General features: G+C 41.9%; 1 protein-coding gene across 1 annotated transcript; it reads left to right on the forward strand.

Moving 5' to 3' along the window:
* Positions 1-7,196: 7,196 nt before the first annotated feature.
* Positions 7,197-8,560, forward strand: LOC113199009 (C-C motif chemokine 8-like). Its single transcript, XM_026411895.1, has 3 exons — positions 7,197-7,320; positions 8,025-8,139; positions 8,332-8,560. Exons 1-3 carry the CDS (start codon positions 7,245-7,247, stop codon positions 8,435-8,437), a joined length of 297 nt encoding a protein of 98 aa, XP_026267680.1. The 5' UTR covers positions 7,197-7,244; the 3' UTR covers positions 8,438-8,560.
* Positions 8,561-14,903: the final 6,343 nt, after the last annotated feature.

Consider the following 14,903-nt stretch of genomic DNA (forward strand, 5'->3'; position numbering starts at 1 on the left):
AACCCCGTCTTTTGATCAAAGTCAACAAGCTTAATCATGGTCACATTGGGCAGGTTGTTGGCAAATCATTGGCTGAATCAGGACTAGTCCCAAATTGCTTAACACTTAATTCCCTTTTCTTTTTTACTAGCCTTCTCTGGTTTCCCAGTAACTCTGCTTTACACAACTGTTTTTGTTGTCTGCTTATGGATGCACTTTCCATAGAAGTCAACTCGGAGGAAACATTAACAAGGTTCTGAGGGCATTATGTAAGATGAGGACTTTACTTCCGAGTAGGAAAAAAAAAATGTATACAAACCTGAACTCTAAGCCCATACCCAGAAAGACACTAAAGGACTGAGTTGACAGGGGACCATCCCCAGAGATTAGGAAGCAGGCTTTCTAGAGGACCCCACGTTCTTTTTTGGTTAGAGGAAATCCTAATGGCACTCCTGTGCTCCGCATGCAACCAATTCTCTCCTGTTAAAGTTTATAGGATATCTGTAATCGATAAAAAATGCCTGAGGTACATGTTTCAAAATGTCTTCTGAATCATTTCTACTAAAAGCCACCTGATTGAAGAACAGGAACCTATTAATCACAAGAAGGAGGGGGAAAAAAAGCAATGAACATATATGTTTCAAAAACAGACAAAATGTAAGCCAAAACAATACTGTTTTTTTTTCCTGTAATTTACCTATATTGAAATGTAATAAATGTAAGCAAAATGATACTGGGCGTTTTTTGTAATTTGCCTATATTGGGATGTAATTTATACATAAGCTACAGATATTTTAAATGTACTGGTTCATAAATTTTGCACATAGATCCAGCCATTTTACTACCACTCTGATCAAAATATAGTGTTCCTGGCTCCCAAGAGGATATCAGTGCCCAAAAATGAAATCACCATTCTGAGCTATCTTACCAAAGGTAATAATTTTTTCTTTTAGCAAGATAAATGTCATTTTTAGAATTTTTTTAAAAGACTAATAGATTCACATTTCAGTGGTGGTACAAAGTTTTCAACAATGCAATAATTTGCATAAGCACCTTAATGATATGCACACATTTTGGCTAATTAATCCCTTAGCTCTGAAGTTAAATGAAGACAATGATGACAATGTTTTGTCAGCTTTTTCATAAGTATTGTTTATAATTGTAAAGAAAAAATGGAAATTGCATGATTCCCAACAATAGAAAAATGTTCAAATTAATTATGGAGGATTAATATATGTGGACTTCTAGGGAGCTTTTAAAGTTCAAGATTATTAGAAAGTATTTAGTGACTTTGAGAAGCCTAGGTATGTTAAGTGAAAAAGCAGTATAAGACCTTGGGCTGGGGATGAGATTTTAGATATAGTAAAAAAAAAAAAGCAAGACCCATGGCAGGAGAAAAATTGGTAAATTGGGGCTATATTAAAATTTAAAACTTCGGCTTTAGGAAAGATACTCTTAAAAGGAGTCACAGATTAAGAGAAAATACTTGCAATGCACACTTCTGATAAAGGAATTGTATCTAAAGTTTAAAAAGAACTCCTAAACTCAGGAGTAAGTAAACAAACAAAATTTTAAAATGGGGAAAAAGATCTGAAAAGACACCTTCACTAGAAAATATGTACAAATGGCAAATAGACATATGAAAAGATGCTCAATCACTTCTGCTTTTCTTTCTTTGAACTGGAAAGATCTTGAAAGTCATTGCTCATGTCCCCTGAAGAAGAAAAATGCTGAGGAAACTGAGAATCAACAACTCTTCTTAGACCTCTAAGAAAGCTGAAGTCACAAGGCAAACTTGCTGCCTGCAAAACTGGACGGAGAGAAGGATGCTGAGAACCGTGGGTTACCAGAAGCAGAAGATTAGCAGATCCAGGAACTGTTGGGAAAACTTAAAACTGTGCAGACGCACTGCTGGGCCCTGAATGTGGACGGGCTTGAGAGCTAACCCCTCCCAGGGGCCCAGCTCTAGGACCCCAAAGTGCCTCAATTTTGCTCCCAGAAGCTCCACCAGCTCCTCTCGGAGCATAGCAGAGAAATATCCACTCATGCTTCTAGTCGAGGAAGGGGGAAAGTCGCCATTTTTAAATATATTCAGAGCAAGTGTCGCCATTTTGAAAAACGCTCAGAGCCTTGTGCTTTTTGTCTGTCCTAAAGGAAAACTACCTTACCAGACCCTAATCCACCCAGGGGGAAAAAATATACCCAGCTACAGCCCTGGCCCCAGCCTCCCTGATTGTGCAAAGGGTGTTGAAATGTCCTGTGAAGCTCAAAACCTAGGAGCAAAAGTTCACTTACAGACTGAGACCTCTAGTCATGGGGTTCCAGAACACATCTCCTCCCCCAGCACCTTGCCCCCCACATCAACAGGGTTCCTGTGCAATACCAGAAAATTAGAGCTAAAAGAACTGCTGTGCCCAGATTCTATTTAAGAAGGAATTTCTAGAGAAACTCAGCCTAACTCTTAGATAAACATAAGCCTTGACCCTAAAGATCTAGTTACCTCAGTTCCTATTACCCAACCCATTAAACCTGGCTTTCTAATGGAAAAAGTGGAACAGTGTAAGAACAGATGAGTAATGTTAGCAGAGAAATGGAAACTCCAACCAAGAACAAAAAGGCAATGATAAAGATCAAAATCAGGGCTGGGGTTGTGGCTCAGTGGTTGAGTGCTTGCCTAGCATGTGTAAGGCACTGGGTTCGATCCTCAGCACCACATAAAAATAAAAACTAAATAGAAGTAAAAGTATTGTGTCCATCTAGAACTAAAAAATAAAATTAAATTAAAAAAAAAGAAAGATCAAAATCGCCATAACAAAAATAAGCAATGTCATTTAAGGATTCACCAACAGAGTGGACACAGCTAAGGAAAGAATACTTGTCGGTAGAAAATTCCCAAACTGAAATAAAATGGGAAAAAATGGAAGAGAATATTCAAGAACCATATATGACAAACACAAAAAGGTACCATGTACATCGTGGAAATATAAAAGGGAAAGAAAGTAAAAAGGAGGAGAAAAATATGCCAAGCATTAATGGCTAAGAATTTTTCAGAATTAATGATGGGTACCAAATTCATATCATTGTTTAAGATTTCAACACATCTCTGTCAGTAATTGCCAGATCCAGCAGGAAAATCAGCAAAGATACAGATGGACTAAACAGCACCCTCCATCATCTGGATCTAATTCACATTTTAGAATATTTTATCCAATAAAAAACAAAGTACACATTCCTCTTAAGTTCACATGTAACATTCATCAAGATGGACCAAGGTTTTGTTATAAACAAATTTTAAAAAAAACAGAAATCATATAAAGTATGCTCTCAGACCACAATGACATTAAGCTAGAAATCAATTAAAGAAAGAGAGCTGAACACTCCCCCAAATACTGGAAGATTAAAGTACATACTTCTAAATGATACATGAGTCAGAAAAGAGACCTCAAGAGAAATTTTTAAGTATTTTAAACTACTTAAAATGAAAATACAACTTACCAAAATTTGCTAGATGAAACCAATTCAATGCTTAGGAGGAAATTGACAACATCAGATGAAAATATTAGGAAATGAGAAAGATTCAAAATTAACAATCCAAGCTCTAACCTGCAAAATGAGAAAAAGAAGAGCCATATAGATGAAAACAGGCAGAAGAAAGAAAAATTAGAGCAGAAAATAGGAAAATAATAAAGATCAACAAAACCAAAATTGGTTCTTTGAAAAAAAAAAACAAGAAAATTGGTAAACCTTATGTAGCACAATCAAGGATAAAAGAGAACCCTTCCAAATTCAGTTTATGAGGCCAGGATTACCTGACACCAAAACTAGATAAAGCCTTCCAACCAAAGAAAATTACACACCAACCAAAAACTGTAGACTGAACTCGTGAACATTAATTCAAAACTCCTCAACAAAAATATTAGCAAATAAGCCAATGTATGTAAAAAATTATACAGCACAACCAAGCAGAATTTATTCCAGATAGGCAAGGTCAGTTCAACCTTCAAAAATTAATTAATGCAATCTGTCACATCCACAAGCTGAAGAGAAAATCTTATGATGTTATGGGCAGATATAGAAAACACGTCTGACACTAGCCACAAGAGATGGTGCACGCCTGTAATCCCAGCAGCTCAGGAGGCTGAGGTAGGAGGATCTCACGTTTAAAGCCAGCCTCAGCAAAAGCTAAGCAACTCAGTGAGACCCTGTCTCTAAAACTGGGCTTGGGGATGTGGCTCAGTGGTTGTCCCTGAGTTCAATCCCCGGTACCGCACACCCTTCACACAAAAAAATTCATCTCTCAAAAGTCAACACCAATTCATGATAAAAATCCTCAGCAAACTTGGAATATAGAGGTTGTTCCTTAACTTAAGAAACATTTACAAAAAGCCTACAACCAACAACATATGTAGTGGTAAAGAACTAGATATTTTTCTTCTAAGGTTAAGAATAAGACAAAGATGTTCTTTCTCACCACTCCAATTTTAATATCATGACAGGAGTCCTCACTAAATCATTAAGATAAGAAAATAAAAAGATATACAGAATGAAAAGAAAGAAAGGAAACTGTCTCTTCAGAAGACCTAAGTATCTTAGGCAGAAAATCAAAATACTACCACCAGCAGAAATGAATGCAAACAACTAATTAGTGATTTTAGCAAGATTGCAAAATACAAGGTTAGCATATAAACTTCAATAGCTTTTCTATACATCAGCAATGAACAATTTGAACTTGAAATTAATAACCATGCAATTTATATTAGCACTAAAAAAATACCCAGGAGTTAATCTAAGAAAATATATATAAGAAAAACTGCAAAATTGATAAAAAAAAATTCAAGGACATCTAAATAACTGGAGAGATGTTCCATGTTTCCAGGCAGAATGAGTCAACATTGTCATCATGTCGTTGTTCCCAACTTGATCTACACGCTCAGCTTAGTCCCAATTCAAATTTCAGAAGGTATTTCATGGGTATTGACAAACTGATTCACAAATTCACATGGAGATGCAGAAGATTCAGAATAGCTAACACAATACTGAAGAAGTCAGCAGATTGACACTAGGGGACTTCAAGACCCTGTGGTACTGGTGTAGGAAAAGACAAATAGATCAATGGAAAAGGACCGAGTGCCCAGTGGTACACCCACACAAATAGTGTCCGCGAATCTTTGAAAAAAGTAGCAAAGGCAGTTCAACTGAGAAAGGGTAGATTTTTCAATAAATAATACTTGCAGCAACCACACAATTGTGCAAAAAAGAAATATCTGGAAACAGACCTTATGGCTTACACACACACACACACACACACACACAAACACTTAAAATGAGTCATAGATCTAAGTCCATTTACAGTTTAAAATTCAAAACTATAAAACTTCTAGAAGATAATATATGAGAAAACCTTGGCAACTTTGAATTTGGTGATGGTGTCAAAAGCACATGACATTGGATCTGGCAGCGACTTCTTAGATTTGGCGTCAAAGGCACAGGCAATAAAAAGACAAATCAGACTCGATGACAATTTTAAAAAAAATTGTTCATCATAAGCAATTCCAATGAAATAAAAATTCCACCCGTAGGAGCGGAGAAAATATTTGCAAATCACATATTTAATAAAGAATTGATATACAGAATAAACAGAGAGCTCCTAAAAGCAACGAGATTCAGAAATGGGCAAAAGGTTTGAATAGACACTTTTCCAAAGAACATATAGTGAACAGCTCATAAGCCCATGAAATGGTGCTCAACATCACTAATTATTAGAAAAAAATAAAAGTCAAAAGTCTAATGAGATACTACCTCACATCTATTTCATATTACTATGAAAGAGACAGAAAATAACAAGTGTTGGCAAGAATGTGGGGAGAATAAAAACATTGTTCATGATTGATGGAAATATAAAATGGCATAGCCACTGTAGAAAACAGTAGGGAAGGTCTTTAAAAAATCAAAAAATATAATTATCATCCAACGCAACAATTCCACTTGTGAGTAAATACACCCAAGAAATTTAAATTATGTCTTGAGGGCTGGGGATGTAGCTCATTTGGTAGAGTGCTTGCCTTGCATGCACAAGGCCCTGGGTTCAATCACCAGCACCAAAATAAATAAATAAATAAATGATGACTTGAAGAGATATTTAAATTGTGCCCACTTCTAGATATATACATCCAGAGGAATTTAAATTGTGTCTTGGAGAGATATTTGTTCGCCCAAGTTCATAGTAACCTGACTTGCAATAGCTAAAATGTGAAAGCTGTCCAAGTGTCCATCAACAGATGAATGGCAAGCACACTGTGGCAGATGCATAACTTGGAATCTTATTCAACCTGAGAAAGAAAAGAAATTTGACATAGGCCACAGTCTGAATGATCCTTGAGAATATTTTGCTAAGTAAGACAGTCACAAAAAGTCAAATATTTTATGACTCCAATTATGTGCGGTAGATAATCAAAATTGCAAAGACAGTAAGTAAAAATCATGGTCACCAGGGACTAGGAGGAGGTGAGTACTTGTTTAATGTATAGACAGTTTCATTTACAAAATGAAAAGAGTTTTGGAGGCCTGGTGCCACGGTGCATGCTTCTAATCCCAGCAGCTCAAGAGGCTGAGGCAGTAGGATTGCATGTTCGAGGCCAGCCTTAGCAACTTAGCAAACTCTAAGAAACTTAGCAAGACCCAGTTCCAAAATACAAGATAAAAGGGATGGGGTTTAGCACCTCTGGTTTCAATCCCTGATACCAAAAAAATAAAAAGGCAGGAGAGGGGGAATTATGGAGATTGATTGCACAACAATGTGGCCTGCTGGTGATGAAGGTCACAGGCGACCCCTGAGGGTCCCATCTGGGACCTCCTGGTTCCTCGGAGGGGCAGCCCTTGCCTCACAGTCTCTAGTGTGACTTCAGCTGCCAGTCTGTCTTTCCTACCGATCATTTCCATTTGGAAGAAATGAGAGCCCTGAGTAGTCCAATGAGATCACTTCCTAGGCCTTACTGGGTAGAAGCACATATCCTTCCTCCCCTGTTCTACAAAATTTAAGAAAAAGAAACTACATAGCTTCCTTCTCTATTATCTGGAAATCACCCCAGGATCTGATGTCTGCTCAGCACATTCAGGTTCTTCTTTCTTCCCTGATCCCCAACCCTGCCCAGGCTCTCTGATCCCTATAAAAGGCAGGTGGAGCCTCCAGAGGAGCAGAGAGACGGAGGAGACTAATCCAGAAACCTCTCTCTCTCACGACAAAGCCCACGCCTGCACCCTCCACCATGAAGGTCTCTGCGGCACTTCTGTGCCTGGTGCTCACAGCAGCCACCGTCAGCTCCCAGGAGCAGGCTCAGCCAGGTAAAGCCCTCCTTCCCTCACCTTGACCTTCTAATGACCACAGGCACCAACGTCCCAGCACACGTCATCTCAGCCTGGCTGCCTCGCCTGCACGTTGAAGATGGAGAACTGTGAGGTTAAGAAGCTGGGAAGAGCCATCGCTAGTCACAGTCAGAGACAGAGCCAGAACTGAATCCCCAGGCCACCAAGATCAGTCCCTCTGATCTCTCCTGACACCAACTTTGGGAAGGGACCCTGAGGGCAGCCACATCATCGACCTGCTCACATTGTTTGGGGAAGCTGCCCTTCCCACTCTGGGTAGAAAGGACCATAGTAGGGTTCCTTGAAGTTTCAAATTTGGGATCATAATCCAGTGCAGCTTTTACAACAGGGATTGTGTAAGGATAAGAATGCAGAGGGTTCTCGGCATATGACCTAGATTTGCTGTAAAGCCCATGGGGACAACTAGCTGGGAAGCAAGGTCTTTGTTTTCTCCATGTCAGGAGTTTTGAATTAGCAGAAGAGATTTCTCTGTTCCTAGTCCACAGTGAGGAGCCCCATCGTTCCATGGAGGAAACCGACTTGGGTAGTGTTTTATCTCTGGGATCTGGACTCAGGCCCTGGACTTGGCAATGGTGACTCCTAGGTCTTCTCCTGCCTTCTCCTTCCCTTGTGAGTGCACACATGTCTCCTGCCTGTCTCACTCTTGGCAATATTGCTTTCAGATGCACCATTGGTGCCCATCACCTGCTGCTTTAGCACTATCAACAGGAGGATCCCCATCCAGAAGCTGCAGAGCTATACAATCACCGGCACCCAATGTCCAAAAGTAGCGGTGATGTAAGTAGACCATGCCCAGCACCCTCAGGCAAGTGTCCCTCAGTTAAGAGGTCAGGATTCATGGCCAAATGTCCCAGATTCGGGTCCTTCACCTGTGCAATAAGGGCTGATGTGGTCAAGGGACCCATGGGCCATGCTCCTGGGCCGACTTCTTAAGACCCTCCATCTAACCAGGCCACCTTTCCCCCACAGCTTCAAAACCAAATGGGGTAAGCAGCTCTGTGCTGACCCCAGTGAGAAGTGGGTCAAGGTTTCTATGACGCTCCTGAACCAAAAGTCTCAACCTCCGAAGCCTTGAACCCTCGCACATGGCCTGAGAGTCAGAGCCTGAAGATAAACCTCTGTGTATTTTCCCCAGGGGCAGTGTGACAGTATTTTACCCTAATAGATGAAAAGAGGTGCTTTGCTTATTAATTCAAAACACAATAATTCTTAATCATATTTAAGTCAATTATATTTTGACTTAATACGCCAAATAAAGTGAATGTAAAATGCAAAATCCTGGTGATGTGGTTCTATTTATTTATTTATTTTGTCTATGAAGTCAAATTCCTGGCAACATGTCATTGTCCTCCCTCTCACCCACCTGAGGGGATTATGAGATCCATCCAAGGGCATTGATACATACACATTCTTCTTTATTCTCTATCTCGGCGGGAAACAAATAGTGCCCTTTCAAGTCAAGTGTGTGCTTTATAATGTTATGTTTAATGTCATGATATGATTCTGGAGTCTTCTATGGGAAAAATATATCATTTTAAGCTATTTACTCTTATTTTGCACATAGTAGCACTTAACTGAGAAGCAGAATGCAGCTGCAGAGGTTGGAGTTGGGGTGTATGGTGCCACCCCGCAGGATGGTTTTGGCTGCGTTGGACTCGACTGAGGTTCAGGAAGAACTTGGTAGGAGCAGCTCTCCCTGTGTGTTAGGATCTCCACGCCCATTTTTCTCACCACACCTATCTTTGCCCAAAGTCTCTCTCTTGGATCTTTTGGGACAGTCTACAAACTTTTCTCCATAAGCCCAATTTTCTCCATCTAATTAAATCTCCAACTCAGAGTCATACCTCAGGAGTGAGACCAGACCTCCAGGGAAACTAGATGTGCATAACCCACATCCACTTAGGGCTTCTCACGAAGAGGACCCTTCAACATGACAGTCCGGGAGGGATGGGGTATGTGACCTATTGCAGAAGGGGGAGAAGAGGGCAGGGGCTCGGAAGGAGGGATCCCACTCAGCTAGACTCTGAAAAGACAGGGGAGTTTGGGATTTTAGAAAGGTTAGATCCAAATCATAGGGAATCTAGAACTTCAGATTAGGAGGTTAGCAGATAATAGGGACTAGCTGCAAGTTTTCAAATAGCACAGGAGGAGAGTAACACATTTAGAGCCACACATCAGGAAGAACAACCTGGTGACCGAGTGCATGAGGAAGGGAAGGGGCTGAGAGCATCCCACTGCAGTGAAGCAGGAAGACGGCGAGGGTCTGAGCAAGGTCACATTGAGGGAGAAGTGAGGTGGAATGAGCCGGACACGGTGGTGCTACCGAGAAGGCTGTAGAGGGACAACCAGGGGACTAGGGCAGAGCCCATCTCCTGCCATTTCACAAAGCAACTATTGAAAGCGATGGCAGTTCTGAGACTCAAAAATTAATTTATCTCTGTTATGGGCTGAATGTTTGTGTCCCTCCAAAACTCATGATCACACTTCTCCCCGTGTCTTAGCTCATTTAAGTGTCACTATAAAAACAAAAAAATACCTGTGTTAAGACACTGGATGAAAAAACAAGTTTATTGGGCTGGTGACTAGAGACATGGTACTACCTCTTGCAAGGAGTCCCTGACTGCAGTCACCACATGGCAGAGAATCAACGAGGGAAATAGCTGTATGCAGAAGGGGCCAAGCACATGGGGTGGCCTTGCTTGATCACAGCCCACTCTCCAGATAACTCCTTCCTGTGAGATCCAAACTACTCCTAGAGACCAGCACTGATTCACGAGGGTGGAGCCCCAGGACCCACCCTGCCTTCTACCAGGCCTCACTTCTTAGAGGTCCCACTACCTCCACATCGCCATACTGTCCCCAAGCCCTTGGGGACAAACCATATACAAGCCCTTGTGTTATGGTTTACATATAAGGGATTCCCCAAAATTGCCTCATGTGTGAGGCAATGAAAGAATTTTCAGAGGTGAAATGATTAGGTTAATCAGTGGATGAACTGAGTGGCAGCTGTAGGTGGGTAGGGTTAGGCTGGAGGTAGTAGGTCGCCTTTGGTTTTAATATTTTGTCCTAGGTGGGTTGAGCTTGCTCTCTCTCTCTCTCTCTCTCTCTCTCTCTCTCTCTCTCTCTCTGATTTCTGGTTGCCATGCCCTCTGCCATGATATTCTGCATCACTCTGACCAGGAGCTTATGGATTCGACTAACCGTGGGCTGAAATCTCTGAAACCGTGAACCAAAATAAACTTTTCTTCCTCTAAATTATTCTTTGCAGGTATTTTGATCACAGTGACTTCAAACTGCCTAAAACACCTGGCATCCATTGTGGTGGTATTAGGAGGCAGGGCCTTTGGGAGCTGAGTAATTCACAAGGGGTCTGGCCTTCTGAGTGACATGACCGCTCTTATAGAAGAGGCTGGAGGGAGCTTGTTCTGCCCTTTTACCTTGTGAGGATACATTACAGATGCAATCCATGAGGAACAGGGCCTCTCCAGATATCAGATCTACCAGTTCCTTGATCTTGGACTTCCCAGCCTCCAGAACCTATTTCTGCTATTTATAAATTACCCAGCCTAAGGTATTTTGTTATAGCAGCAAGAATGGACTAAGGCATCATGATCACTATATCCTCATCCTCAATCCCAAGAACTTGTAAGCATCCATTTAAAAGGCATGGGTCCTTCTCTTCTTGGTAGCCTCTTAAGCTCAAGAGTCCCTATACTCCAAGAACCTAGTGACTTGTCTTTGAGACACATGATCCCCCACATGGAGGCACACAGACCCGACCCCTCATGAAGAGAAAAGAGATTTATTGTCCTGTCGAACGGACCCCACAGGGCCTGGTTCAGGATCATGTGGAGAGATGCCACAACTCCAGCATACTTAGAATCCCAGAAGGCAGGGGACTTGGATTCTGATCCCCAAACCTGACCTGACCGTTTCCTCTGGCATCAAGATGCCCCATCCAAAAGTGGAGACAGGACTGTGTCACAGGAAGGAAGTGAGGGGGATCCTGCCAAAGACCTCACAGAGCCCTCCAGCTGGACCCTCACGGCTCTTGAAAACATGGCCTTGTCTGTTAACAGGGGCAGAGTGGGGAGGGAAAGTGCTTGGAAATGAAAACCATAGAGTCAGCCAAGGGCGCTGCTTATTGGAAAATCAGCCCTGAGTCTGACATCACCTGTCTGCAGACAAGTTCCCACCAAAGTTCAAAGTAGCACAGCCGAAGACCCAGAGCAATACAGCAGCAGAGGGTCAGCTGGGTGGGAGACAGAGGGGGAAATTTTGCTTGTAAGAAACAATGAATGAAGGAAATGGGAACTGAGGCTGGATCTATGTGAGGACATTTTATTTGGGAAGGGCCTTCAGGGATCAGGACTGAGGGGGCAGCAAAGTGAGATGGGGGCAGAGGAAAAGCAATACACACTGCATGGTCAAGGTCAACTTTGTGAGCAGCTGGAGATAGATGATAGACAGATAGATAGATAGACAGACAGACGATAGCAGGCAGGCAAGGGCTCTATCCAATTCTAGCCTCTTTTTCCCACAGCTTCAAGGCCAAACTGGGCATATAGAAAATTGGGTCCAGGGTTCATCCAGGACCCCAAGTCCCAGAATCCAAAGGCATGAAGATTCACCCCTAAAACTGACATAACAACCAAAAGACCCAACTCCAATTTCATTCACTTGTACTCTGGGATTATGCCATTACACTTCAAACCACTGTTGTGACTGTTGTGCAATGGGATCAAACACTACTTAAATAATTATATACATCATTTTTTAAAATTTTATTTTCAGCTCCTAGCAATTGCCTATTTTATTTATGAAGAATTTGTGATCACGTAATAGTTGTGTACATCATGTTTAAGGATAAGGTGCAAAATTACATATTAATTGAATCTAAAAGTCAAGACACAAAGAGAAAGAAACCCATACCCATCCCAGGGCCATGTCACGCTAGCATCCAATTCTGAGTAGCTCCCTGACCGTGTGCTTCTGATGAGCTGCCCGCTCCTCCGCATCAGGGCCTGCTTTACAATGGAGACAGTTCTGACCCACAGGGCATCAGGGTCAGCCTCTCCTCCCTGCTTCCTTGGAAGGTTTGGGAGGCAGGCTCATCATTTGTTATCTGCCCACAGCTGATGTACCTGTGATTTTTATATGGGCCCTGACTTGAACATTAATGTCTGAAAGTCCACACCCTTCCTCAAACTGGTTCTTATCTGTGAGTTCCAGCTCACTACTTTGGAAACTGGGGACAAAGAACTGGGGCGGTCACCACCCAGGGCTCCTCCTCTGAGGTTCACCTTGACTTCACCCTGGCTCGGGCAGACGGTCTGGGCTGTGACTCAGCACCCTCTTTCGGCTTCTGCTCTGTGTCTGCTACTTCTTTCTTTCTCTCTTCCTGCAGGCTCCGCCTTGGATGAGGAGCCAGCTCACCCTGCTACTTGCCTCACTTCTCAGAAGCGTGGACAAGTGAGCCCTCGAGGCAAGAGCTTTCTACCAAGGCTGGGTGGAGGCAGATGTTTAAACCGCTCCTTCCGGTGGTGGACTCTGGGAGTTATTCCGTAAGCTTCTAAGGTTGTTCCAGGAGAATCCGTCCCCACTGCTCACAAGGTTGACCTTGACCATGTGGTTTGTATTGTTCCTCCTCTGTCCCCATCTCACTCTGCTGCCCCCTGGGTCCTGATCCCTGAGGTCCCTTCCCAAATGTTGTCTGCACATAGGTCCTAGCGTCCATTCCTGTTTTACTGATTCCTTATTTTATAAAGACAAAATTTTCCCCCTTGTCCTTGGTCAATGTCTGGATCTTGACCAGCAAGTAGCCAGGGGTCAGGGCCAGCCTACTTGGTTGGTGCACTCACTGGGCCTGAGACCAAGATCAGGGACTTAAAGGCGAGTTCTTTGGCACCAGGACTGGGTCCCAGTGGGTAGTTCACAAGTCAGGATGGATAGGGATGGTACTCAGTAGCCACGTGGCTAGGAAAATGATGACATAGAAATGAACTGAGCAAATAAATAAATGGATCAAAGATCATGGAAGTCAAGGCATTCACGGTTAGAAAAGTTTCCTAGAAATGTGGATTACTGGAAAGAAAAGGTTAAAAAAAAAACTTGTGCTATTATTATATTAACCTAGAATTGGAAGTTGTGGTGTGAACCTATGGTTAAAGATGGGTGGATGAATAGATAGATAAACAAATGAGAGATAGATAAATAGATAGATAATATCAGGCAAGCAAGCATACAGGGTACAGAGATAAACCTAGAACTGGACAAACACACACACAAACACAAACATGCATATTGGTTATATTCACTGAGAAAACCTAGAAATAATGACAAACATGTAGCAATATGAACACCAAGTGCCCAATTTATAAATACTCCCCACTAAAGAAATCAAGAGCCCCTGGGATAAAGGGCTGACTCTAGAGTTGGAATATCTTATTGTATTAAAGAAAAACAAAGTATAGCTCTCAAAGAAAAAAAAGGGATATGTCAAAAACACACAAGAACCCGTTCAAATAGGCTCATGAAGGTCAATCTGGAACAATTTGATTCACCAAAATAAAATGCAATAATTTTCAAAATGCAAAATAATTATTTGAACCCATTGAGTAAAATCAGAGAAGGAACAGTTCTAACTTAATTGCTCACCAATAAATATAGAAGGAACAGTGGGGTTAGGAAAATGACCATCTGGTGACCATCAGAGTGACAAATGATTCAGGCATGACTCCTCTGTGGTTGCTGAAACCAACAGGTGAGAATATGATTAAGATCAGACTCGGAGCTGGGGTTGTGGCTCAGCGGTAGAGCGCTTGCCTAGCATTAAAAATAAATCAACAAAATAAAGGTATAAAAAATACAATAACATTAAAAAAGGAACAGACCGCTGACATAACCTCAAAGTCTCTCCCCATACATAACTAAGAAGAACTTATTAATTAATAAGCACATAATACTTATTAATTGACGCATGTCATTAATAAGAGAATTGCAGATCATATTTAACCTAGTAATAAAAGTTAACATCACCTGTAATGGGACCAATCATGTGGGGTTCCTGGGAGTGTCCACTGAGAACACAGCATTGCTTCCAATAGTCTCCTGCCAGAAACACACACGCTGGACCTCATTGTGAGAAAGCCCCAGACCAGTGAAACTAGGCGAGATTCTACTGAGTAACTGGCCTTACTGTCCAGCTCATAAAGACAAGAAAAGACTGAGGGACTGTTCATATTGACAGAGACTAGAGAGACAGGACAGTTAAATACCTCACATGACCTTGATTGGATCCCGAATCTGTAAAGGACGTTGTTGGGACAATGAACAAAATTTGAATGGGGTGTCTGGATCAGATAATATTGCTGGACTGATGTTAACTTTTTGACCCTGGTGTTTGTCCTGTTGTTCTGAAGGAGAGTATCTTTTCTTTTCTCTTTTTTTTGGTTGGGGGGTACCGGGGATTGAACCCAGGGGCACTTGCCCACTGAGCCACATCCCCAGCACTGTTTATTTTGGGGGGATTTTATTTAGAG

The sequence above is a fragment of the Urocitellus parryii genome, chromosome 7, assembly GCF_045843805.1.
Source record: "Urocitellus parryii isolate mUroPar1 chromosome 7, mUroPar1.hap1, whole genome shotgun sequence".
Taxonomy (NCBI): domain Eukaryota; kingdom Metazoa; phylum Chordata; class Mammalia; order Rodentia; family Sciuridae; genus Urocitellus; species Urocitellus parryii.